Source organism: Bombus fervidus, chromosome 1 (assembly GCF_041682495.2).
Source record: "Bombus fervidus isolate BK054 chromosome 1, iyBomFerv1, whole genome shotgun sequence".
NCBI classification, from domain to species: Eukaryota; Metazoa; Arthropoda; class Insecta; order Hymenoptera; family Apidae; genus Bombus; species Bombus fervidus.
In genome coordinates, this window is record NC_091517.1 from 26,249,058 (window position 1) to 26,260,259 (window position 11,202).

Genomic DNA, 11,202 nt, shown 5'->3' on the forward strand with positions numbered 1-11,202 from the left:
ATAAAAATAATATATGCCTATGATCGTTCTAAAATATAAAAACTGAAATAGTCTTACATACATTGATATGTTAAGAACATATACATATTTTAATGACAGTTACAACGTAACGTCATTTCTATATTACATGCAAGGTATGATAAGTATCCTTGCTCCAAGTCACAATATAAAATCAACAATATTCAGTTTAACAAATTACGCTTTTTATTCGTTTTCCATCATGGAATAACGCGGTGGTGTCTTCCATATTGCACTGGACGTGCGTTGTAATCTACTCCTATCTATATTTTGAAACATTTGAGTTAGATCCGGTGTGCACTTTCTGCTACCAAAGAATTTATAGACTGCTCTTTCCGGAATGTAACGTTGCATGGCAAGTTGATTTTTACGTATGTACGCTAAAATTGAAAAAAATTCGAGTGCTCTACGCATTCTATTGTTTACTAACTCATCGAGTAAAACAATACTTACATTGTGCCCAATGTGGAATTGTATGCTTTGGTCTGGATTCATCGTCCGATTCATCGTCGTCAGGTTCACTATCCAAAACATAAGTGGTTGGGCCATGCTGTTTGGAGCCATATTTTGTCTAAAATATCGAACGAATAATAGCTTATGCTTTTATAACAGAAGAATGCTTTTGATATTGTTTGTAATGTTACCTGTGATGTAAGTATCTGATGCTTAGTTTTCATTGCTTCAGCTGCAGCTTGTTGTTGAGCTCTTAATTCGGCTTCTTTTCGCCTTTCAGCTTCCTGTTCTCGACGTCTTTGTTCAGCTAATATCCGCTCCGCTTCTTCTTGTTCTTGTAAACGTTGTAAGCGCTGTTGCTCTTCCTGCTTTCTTCTTTCTTCCTTTTCCTGCGAATTAATCCGACCGTAGCTTAATTTTCTATACTATATAAAAATCAATATCTTTTTCGGTATCCTTATTTTTGTACACATGTATCTTTTAAATTATCAATTTTATACCTGTGCACGTTGTAATTGAGCTAGACGTTTCTTCTCCATTTCTTCGCGTTGTCTGTCTTGCATTTGTTGTGCTAAACGTGCTTTTTCCTCTCTTTCTTTCTCAGCTTTTTGACGTTTTTCCATATCTTGTTTTTCTTTTGCCTCTCTGGCTAACTTATTTTTTAATTCTTTTTCTTGTCTTTTCCTTTATGTAAAATATATTTTTCATATATTACTCAGCAATGTGTGTCTACCGATTTAAAATTAAATAAATTATATCGATTAATTTTATTTTACCTTTTCCTTTCTTCCGTTTGAAGTCTTAGCGCCTCTTCACGTTTCCTCCTTGCATCCTCGTCGTTCAATTTTCTTTTCTTTTCATCTAATACTTTGTCCAGTGAATTACGTTTACTGACTGACTTTGGAGCTTGGATTAAAGATTCCATCGATGTGATAATATTTGCACGCGTTGCACTTAAAGCCTTATTTTGCTAAAATTAAAATACTACCGTTTAAAAACCTTATAATACTAGATACTACTAATAGAAAGAAATGAATTTTACATTAATATTAGTTTGATTCGCTGGAGTATGAGGAATACGATTAACAGACATTGGCAACTGAGTTCTTATTTTGCCTAATGGGGTTGTCTTCTGTTGCTGTTTGTAGTTCATTCTCTCAACAGAAACTAGTTTATTAGCCTTTTGTTCTAATTGTAATTTGTTCTAAAAATAAGATTGGAAACATAATTAAATTTACAATCGATAAACAAAATTGACAAATATCTTGTTAACAAATTTTCCTTATAATAATTCTAATTCTAAATACCTCTTTATAATCATCAGCATCCTTATTTTGTTTTGCTAATGAAATTTTTTTGGCTTTTGCAAGCGACTTTCGTGCTAATTTTTGAACAACCACTTTCTCTGCGACGTTTGTATTTCCTGAAGCTTCTGTTTGTGCAGCAGCTCTATTAGCACGTGTTTTTGTTCTCGTTATTCGAGTTGGTGCATCAATATCAACAGCAAGTTTCGGAGTGTTCATGCCTGCTTGCTCAAATGCCTCAACTCTTTTTTTCACAGATTCCTTGGCATATGGACTGAATAGAGCATTCGATTTATACGTGTTTCTTATTTCCTTTAATCCTGTAATCGTACTCTTCTCCTTCAAAGATGGTTTTGTTGGAGTATTAAGTACTTCATCTTCGCTCGATGTCGTAGATCTATTCTGCCGCTTTTGTCGTTTTTTAATTTCTTGTTTCTTAATATTTCCTTTAGACCTTTTCACTTCAGGGGATGACTCATCTTCTGTGAGTAATTCATCAAACTCTTTGTTTGCCATCGTTTCTTTTAGTTGCTGCATCCTCTCCTCCAAAGCTGTTGACGACCGCGTTGTAAATTTAGGTAACTTGGGAGAGATAAATTCAGCCTTTGGTTCGACTGTTTTTTGTTCATTATTTTTTCCTATACTACTAGCCAAGTTTTTATTAATCACTACAGTTTCGTTTAATTTTATTGCTGATAAAGGTTCTAAAATTACGGTAGCGTTCATCATCTTCTGCGTATAAGTAGAATTGACGTTCATCGTCGAATTCATAATAGGAGTAGGTTTCTCAAGTGCATCCTCGTACATTGAAGGTTCTTCAATATCATTTCCTGTTGGTGCAATTACTGTGTCATCAATAATATTAGAATTTTTACCCTTCGTGTTTTCACTTTGTGAAAAAGTTCTCTTTCTATTACTATTTCTTGTTATCATTGAAGACTTTATTGGTTCAATCTTTTCTGGCTGTAATGCATCTTCTTTTATAGACAGATGATCCTGTGAAGTACCCGTGATCCTCCTTGAAATTGTCTCGCTTAAAACACTCTTTTCTGTTTTACTATATTTTGTAGGGCCTTGCGTAGTTTCTTCATCTGAACTACTTCTACCACTTTTCTTTCTTTTAGATCGACTTTCACGTTTCCTCTAAAAATATAGAATACACTTAACAACATTATAACAGAATTTATATACACAATGTACATACATTAAGCAATTAGATTTCAACATATTAATTAACCGATATCAACCGATTATTAGGTACTATATATAAAGGTTAGTATTGATTGGTAACATAAGATTTGGGGTAAGATTAAAAGTATTAAATTTCATCATAATATGATACAAACATTTATACTACTGTCATCGTCAAGAGTTAACGGCCTTCGCAATTTTGCAGTAAGTGACATTGACTGCTGCTTTTTAATATTAGTTGCAGCCTTCCTTGAAGCCTCTCTTTTTGCTCGGCCAATTGTTGTTTCTACCACTTCCCCAGTTTTTATATCTTTATTTTCTGTTTTATCGTGTATTGCAATAGAATCTGATACTGTATTATCAATATTGATAATATCATTTTCTGGGATAGTCTCTATACGTTGAATACCTTTCTTCTTCAAAATTTTCGGCGTCTTTGTAATTAAAGGGCCAGAAGCTGATTGTGGTATTTGAGCAATTAAACCACGTAAATAATCCAAAGTATCTTCAAAATTGTCGTTAATAGATTGTTTAACATCCAAGCAATAATTATGTATATTCAATATATCTTTGGTAATCATTGCTTTAATCCGATCCTTTGATCTAGTGCCCATATTTAAAATCTGCAAATAAATTCTTTATAAGTATTTAATATATACATTAAACTATACTTTTTTAATAACACATACCATAATTTAATATTATGATTGAAATTATGACATATATAGCAATTAATACAAACACATTGTGTTTACTTCTATTAATTTAGAAGCATACGTAAACTATTTTTCAAAAAAAAAAATATTTATGTGAAACAATAATAAAATAATGAAGTAACGTTTAGAATAGAATCTAGTTTAATTACACATATATACCCTTTTAATAATTCCGTTCTTATTAATTTTATTAAATTTGCGGTGAAGCTTACAATTACACTAATATCAATGAATATTAACGTATATGTTTATTATTATACTAAATAAAAATGAAGGTGCTGTAATGAAAAATACAATATACTTTAACGGAAATAAAATAAGTAAATAGCGAAGTATTTATTAATATTATTATATAGTATTATATTATATTACTATAGTATTTATTAATATTTATTTACCTTTTACGTTTTCATAAAAACTACAAAGTTGTAAATATAAACTTTTATAACAGAGATAAAACAAGTCACAGAAATTAGTGTCTTTCAATGGCAAAATACGTTAAACGAAGGGAAACGTTGATCTCCATTTCGTGACACAAGCGGGAAGTTTAAGGAAGTTTTGCATCTCGAAAGTACATAACGACTTTTCAGTTTAATTTGAATCATTGCGTTTAACGCCATCTATTCTCCCGGGCGCACCATTTTTCTCTAGAATTTAAATCACATCCGATGTAATTTGATTAGTCGAACAATTTTATCAATTATCTTCACGTAAAATAATTTTCTGTTAGCGTCCGCGGTTGTAAAAATAACAATCAGGTATTGAGATATTTATACAATGGTGTACCAACTATAAAAAAACGTTTTTTGCAAAATCAACTTACAGTCATAGTAGGGTTATGAGATATAGAAACGACGCTATACGCTATATATACGCGATGGAGACGTGTTTTAAAACTATGAAAACTGTGTGATTCTATTGGGAAAGAATCTTGTAGCGGCACATGACCTAGCGGAGACAAATCAAATCATGTTGTTGTTTTGCCTCGGAGTACTATTATCGGTAGGATATATGTAGCAGCACACGAGCTGGAGAATAAATCAAATCATGTTGTTTTGTCTCGGAGTATCAAAATCGTTAGGATACACGTAATGTAATAATAAATAAACTCCGGGTAAAACAATGTCGCCGCTACGTGCAAGCGTCGAACAAAGATGAATTTGAATTTTCCGACACTCCCCCGACCAGTATAAATAAACGGTTACCATAACTTAACGCAATTATTTGTTTACTATATTTACAATTTGATTACTAAAAACTATATAATATGTTTTAAAATCGGTAATAAAGTTGTACAAATATAATGTTTCATGACATTTTTGTAGAAAGCTTTATTTATTATTAATGAAGGTGACTAAATTCCATATATAAATCATTTTGTCAATTTCATTATTCATTATCACATCAAAGCATGTGTTTTTGTAAATCATATTATAATAATGTTTCCATATATGAATAAAAGTTTCACTAAAACTTTCTTATAGAAACGCATACATTTCTTTTAACTGTGCTTATATTCCCAAAAGTAAACTTTTGGAAAGAATAGCAATTTCTTTAATATGTAAAATTTAAAATTTTATTGTTATTATGAATTAATATTTGTATAATTTACATTATTATTATTTATAATATAAGTCTACAAGCCACTGGAAAAGTCTATTAAGTTAATGTTTCTAAAGCTTTGTGGAACTTCAATTTATAATTTAATACGTTAAAAAGAATTGATGCAATTTGTACATTATATAACTTTAAATATCGAAGAAAATATGGTAAAATGGTAAAATGGAAAATACAAATTTAGGAAAGTAAACTAAATGTATAGCTCAGTTTATGAACTATTATTAATAAAAACATTTACATTTTAAGAGATTATTATATTACAGTCATATAAAATATATGATATTTTTAAATTGCACAAATTCTTCTTACAAACTAATGTATGTTATAAACTACATATAATGTTCATATTTTCGTGTATTTAATAACAATAAGTAATATATCACAAAAAAAATGTTAAATACTAAATACATATTTAAGGAACACGATTTTAAAGAATAAAATATTTATAATTTATAACATACTTATGTACATACATATACATACTCTATAATAAATATAACATTTCAATGTACATCAAATTTATAATAAACAGTTTTAGAACGCCTGCGTTCTTGTAATAAATAAATTTTTTTTATTTTTTGTATATCTAGTGATTAATAGGCCTTTCCTATTGCTTTTGAATTTAAAAAATCTTATAATTTATATATTTTAAAAACTTTTATATTCATGGTAAAAATATCGTGTATTTATTTCATTGTATACCTACTATTATTTGTTGTTTCATTTAATTCTAATGTGATAGTAGAATTTCTTGAGAAACCTGTATTACTTTGAGCATAAAGTTGTAATACTTCTTCCTCAAAAGTAGGGTCCAATAGGATAGCAATACCTTTTGTTCCTGCTTTCATATATTTTTGAAATATGCCTTTAGACACTTCCCATAAAGCTCGATTTTCTTTCAGCACGTCAACAAGTGGTTGTACCATTGGAAATAATGTAGAAAGATTACTAGGAGACAAAATAATAAAGCAAATCATATGGAAGACCAAAATTAACTAAATAGAGAGAAAGGTTTATAATCTATAATCTATATTCTACTGTCTTCACAAAACATCACTGTCTTTTTCAATTAAGAAAATCTTATCTTTTACAAAAAACGTTATTCTTCCTTTTAATTATACTCGTTATGAAAAACAGATCTTAAATCCGATTTTTTTACTTTGAATGTATATTAAAAATAAAAGTATATACGTATATTGTACAAAGACAGTTTCTTTTAAAATATACTTACATAAAAAGTGGAAGAACTATATTTGTAATGAATTGAACTTGTAGGTCTGGTATAGATGCTCGTTCTCTATCCATCATTTCTATGGGGGAACTACCCATACTTTTTTCTAAATCTCCTTGTGAAAAAAATTCATCATAAATTTGTTCCTAACGCAAAGTCAAAGAAAAAAAGCACATAAGCTCTTAAATATATTATTGTCTTCGAAATTTATCTAAACTTAGACCTCTACTTACTGCAGTTTTTTTAGAAACTTTCCACTGTTTAGTCTGATCACTAAGATCACAACATGTCATAAGCATATTAAGAAATAATCTCTTTCGTTCAGTGTCATTTTGGTCAAATTTACTTCTAACCATCTCTTCCTGTTTTCCTACCGTTCGAAAGTGGCATGCTAAGTCGGTTGCAAGTATATTATTTTTCAGTAGATCTAATGCTTCACTATACTCTTCACTATTAACGTTTTCAAATATATTGCATCCTTCTTTATTTAAAATGCACATGGTCTGTGCAAAATGATGCCTCTGTTAAATGAGAGAATGATAAGTTATATTGACATCACATTTATGTTCAATTTTTGTTAACAACTGTTTTGTTCTTAAAGGTAATTTACCTCCATTACAGAACCTTCAGAACTATAAAGACTAGCTAGAACCGTAGAGCGTTTAGTTTGAAATGCATTATTTGTTCCTCTATGATCTATATCATGACATAAACATGACACTAGAAAAACTAAAGCTTCCAGATGTGTCATATAATTCTCATTAATAAGATTTAAATTTTGTATTAATAAGTATCCAAAATGTGCCACAGAAAATGCATGTATCCAGTTATGATAGGGTGCATCTCTGTATCCTTTCTTTACATATAATATAAATCTGTAACATTCGTATGAATTAATATTTTATTTCTGTAATGTTGATCTTATGTTAAAAGTTGCATAAGAGAACATAAAACTTGATAGTTTTATTACCTTGTTAAAGTTGATAATTTCAGTTTCCAATAATTAATAAGACCTAAATCATTAAACATTTTAATTGTATAACAAGGCATATGTTTGTAAGGTACACCTCTAGGACTAAATTCAAATTTATTAAAATCTTTTATATTATGTTCATCCTTACAACCCAATATCTCTTGAACAACGTCTTCCTCCACCTGAATGCATGATGTTTTATTGAAAATAAGAGCTGATAAAGAGCTGATAAAGAGCTCTGTATATTTTAACATAGTCTTACCTTCATATGGTACATCATTATTTCGTTACTAAGTTTATTTCGTGCTTGAGCATCTTGCATTTTTTTATAAACAATACTATGCATTATAGAAATACCACAATAGATACTAAACGCTGTTGCAACTTCTTCATCAAAGACATCAAAGTATAATCCATCTTTTTTATTACAAAGCTGTGCGACTCCTATAATCACAATCTTTTAGTTTAAGAAATGAAAAATTTAATTTTTATATTTCTATGTAATAAAATTTACAATACAATTTTTATTTACCTACAATTCCACTTTCATCTCTAATTGGGAAACATAAAATATTTCTAGTTCTAAAGCCTGTTACATCATCTACACCACGATAAAAAAGAGGATGTTCATATGCATTTCTAATATTAAGCACTTTTCCAGTAGTTGCAACATGACCTGCTATGCCTTGTCCTATTGGTATTCTCATTTCTTTTACAGACTAAAAATAATTATGTTATTTGTAAATTTTACTTATGAGATGTAATGTTTCAATTTGAACTTTAAACTCACTTCTTTCATAGCGATACCATCAAACACTTTAGCAACTAGATCCTGTTGATCAGGATCTAATAAAAATAATGAACAGCGTTCTGCATTTGTCAAGTTCCTGGCTTCAGCCATTATTTCTCTCAATAGATCAGAAAAATCTCCTATTTATTAATATGTAAGATGTAATAAATGCATGGTTTTCAAAGTATTACTTATTTTAACTATGATAATATTACCTAAATGTATGAAAAGTTTCCTAGAAACGGCAAGCAACTTTTGACACTGGTGTTTCAATCGAGTTTCCTCATAACATTTAAATGAATTTAGAAGAAATCTTAGGCAAAATCTACATTAAAGAAAAGATATTTAAATACGTTGAAAAAAATATTTTTAATTCAGTATAATCTTGATGATTTATAAAAATGCAATAATATATGTATACAATAATGCTTTCTAAGATAATCAGTATTTCATACAATAGAAGAAGATAATTACTTAAAACATTCTTGTACTATTGCAGATTTACATGTAGTTTCATTTTTTGTATCATTATCAATCAAAGAAACTAGCAGTGCTATATAATTCTGCTTAGGATGTTGTATAGGAATTGTTAGAAATGAATTTGATACTGGACATATTGGTTGAAGATGATGTAGTAATTCTTCATCAAGCATTGTTATATCCATAGTAGTTGGCTTTCTGTTTTGTATAGCTTTACGTAAAACATTATTTGATACCTAAGAAAGATTATTTAAAATTATATACATAATAAAATATGAATTACTTTCATCAACTATTAGTTATTGACATATATAATCAAATATTTTGATTATTAAAATTTTTCAATCTAGTAAAAAAAAAAAAATGGTTATAATTTTCATATCCAATATTATATCTTAATTTTTATTAATTAACATAAATTTATTTTAAATTGTATCGCTTGTATATATCCTTAACATACTTTACAATGAATTAATTGTATTATTTTGTCAAAAGAAGATTTATGTGATTTGATTTCCAAATAAAAGGTGAAATGCATGTGTGAACTTCATAAATGTGTAGATAATAATCTCAATTAGAACTTTTGCATAGTTCATTTGAAGTTTTACCACTAATGATTTGTTTTGTATGGCTTCTTTTATGTACATTTCTATGAATTCTATTTGAGGATTAGACACTGCTAAGCACTCTCTATTTGTAATATAGGACAATTCTTGAAACTACTAAGATTAAATCATTAAACTTAAAACAATGATACTTTCAAAATATATAAATTTTATTTCAAGCATCAAATATTAAAAAATAAAAGAGAAAAACTCTAAAAAATTAATCTCAAAAATTACAAATATTATTTATTTTTTATTATGACTGTATAAACATTAATTTGTAAAAAGTAAACAATCTTATTATTAGAACTTATACTATAAATAGTTTTTACTTACAGGAAACCTTAATTCTCTATCTAAAATTTTTTCTCCTATTACATGGATTACCATCTCCTCTGATTCGACTAAAATTGGTATAAGAAAAGACAATTTTGTGTCTGTTGCAGTTTGTATCTACAATATTGAAAATTATAATTCAAACAATGTTTCTTGTACCACAAATATTTTAATAAATTTGTAATGATTCAATTATAGCAAACAATTATATAAAATGTACTGTAATAGATGAAATAAACGTCGCGTTTATATTTATCTTAGAAACATTTCGATAGGAAAATATCTTGATCATCAAAATTTATTATTAATAGGAAATTCTCTCTTCAACTCTTCTAAGAAGAAGCATGCGTGCCGCGAAAAATTGTACACATAAAAATGATGACAGTATTACTCACGTATTTGTTTAACTTTTGTTGTACTTGGGGATAAGAAAGACTACATAGTTCTTCTAGGAGCAAAAGAATTTGTTCCGTGTTTGGCATGTTGAAGTCGATTGAACTCATTTTTAATCAATTCCACCGCTATTTTTTGTCAATATCTGAATTAGTACGAATCGTATAATTTAATCATATCACGATGTATCAGTCGTGTTTTCTTCAAATTTCATGTTTCGCGATACAACATAATAATCGTTTTTGAGAAAGCTCTGCAATTATTTTAATGATTATAAAAGATATCTGTCTTGGTCATTTTTTAAATTTAAATTGACTATCAAGACACAGGACAATTACATACTGCGTAGAGTTACTGCAAACCTCTGCAGAGCTTTGCATTCTGTAGTACAATTCTTCAATCATGAATAAACAAGTGACGCGCGCAACTCAGGTTTACATCTTATACCACATTTAAAATTTCTTTTTTTTTCTTTCTGTTTAAAATACATTTTTCTCATATAGGAATTTAATGTTTACAATATACGTGATATAACATAATTGTTATACGGTTCCTTTTAAAATATTTCAATTGTGTTTAAACTATGTTACATTTCATAAAATATTCAAATGTAAATAAAATCATACTGTACATATGTATGTAGCTTGAATATCTGTTCTAAAATATATTATAAGTGCTACTTTATTGCTTAATCGTTAATTGTTAAATCGTTAATTATGCAAATTACTATAATCTTTTTGAATGCATAAATTGTAATATGTACAACATTCGTAAACAATATTTGCATTCTATAATGTTGGTAACACTTTTGAATAATATTTATGCTTAACATGATGCGTCTTTTGTTCCAGAAAAAATATAATAATGTACAAAGTTGTTCACGAAATTGATAGAGAATGGTGCAAGTGTTTAATAAAAAAAAATCATGGCTGTTTTAAAAATGGAACATTTTGTAATGGAGTTGCTGATTTAATGAAGCATGATGAAATGCTGTTGTAATATCTTGGTTATATTACAATCAGTTATTTAAAAACGTATTATTTTACTAATTATATGTTAAAAAATGATTTTTATGTTTAAAAAAGTGTAATT

The 11,202-nt window shown here is 28.3% G+C and overlaps 3 protein-coding genes across 5 annotated transcripts in view; 1 reads left to right on the forward strand and 2 right to left on the reverse strand.

Annotated features, from left to right (window-relative positions):
• Window positions 1–11,192, forward strand: part of Nd-b14.5b (NADH dehydrogenase (ubiquinone) B14.5 B subunit) — a 31,109-nt gene extending 19,917 nt beyond the window's left edge. The window contains exon 3 of the mRNA XM_072012085.1: window positions 11,164–11,192. Within this exon, the coding sequence (XP_071868186.1) occupies window positions 11,164–11,177 (14 nt within the window). The 3' untranslated portion in view covers window positions 11,178–11,192. The remainder of the gene's footprint in view (window positions 1–11,163) is intronic.
• Incenp (Inner centromere protein) lies at window positions 61–4,537 on the reverse strand. Its single transcript, XM_072011795.1, has 9 exons — window positions 4,081–4,537; window positions 3,122–3,589; window positions 1,779–2,918; window positions 1,514–1,675; window positions 1,248–1,441; window positions 972–1,155; window positions 663–860; window positions 472–589; window positions 61–398 (listed from the first exon to the last, which is right to left on the reverse strand). Exons 2-9 carry the CDS (start codon window positions 3,578–3,580, stop codon window positions 205–207), a joined length of 2,649 nt encoding a protein of 882 aa, XP_071867896.1. The 5' UTR covers window positions 3,581–3,589; window positions 4,081–4,537; the 3' UTR covers window positions 61–204.
• Window positions 5,728–10,596, reverse strand: LOC139991595 (cGMP-dependent 3',5'-cyclic phosphodiesterase). 3 transcript variants are annotated; one of them, XM_072011827.1, is made up of 13 exons: window positions 10,453–10,596; window positions 10,113–10,363; window positions 9,718–9,834; window positions 8,771–9,012; window positions 8,512–8,621; window positions 8,297–8,436; window positions 8,043–8,225; window positions 7,769–7,963; window positions 7,504–7,688; window positions 7,144–7,408; window positions 6,767–7,054; window positions 6,534–6,679; window positions 5,728–6,250 (listed from the first exon to the last, which is right to left on the reverse strand). In XM_072011827.1, the coding sequence occupies exons 2-13, from the start codon at window positions 10,218–10,220 to the stop codon at window positions 5,989–5,991; spliced, it is 2,241 nt and encodes a 746-aa protein (XP_071867928.1). In that variant the 5' UTR covers window positions 10,221–10,363; window positions 10,453–10,596; the 3' UTR covers window positions 5,728–5,988. The 3 variants fall into 3 exon arrangements, with proteins under 3 accessions (XP_071867928.1, XP_071867938.1, XP_071867946.1); XM_072011837.1 differs by having other exon boundaries at window positions 7,769–7,950; window positions 8,039–8,225; window positions 10,113–10,471; XM_072011845.1 differs by lacking the exon at window positions 5,728–6,250 and having other exon boundaries at window positions 6,542–6,648; window positions 10,113–10,488.
• Window positions 11,193–11,202: the final 10 nt, after the last annotated feature.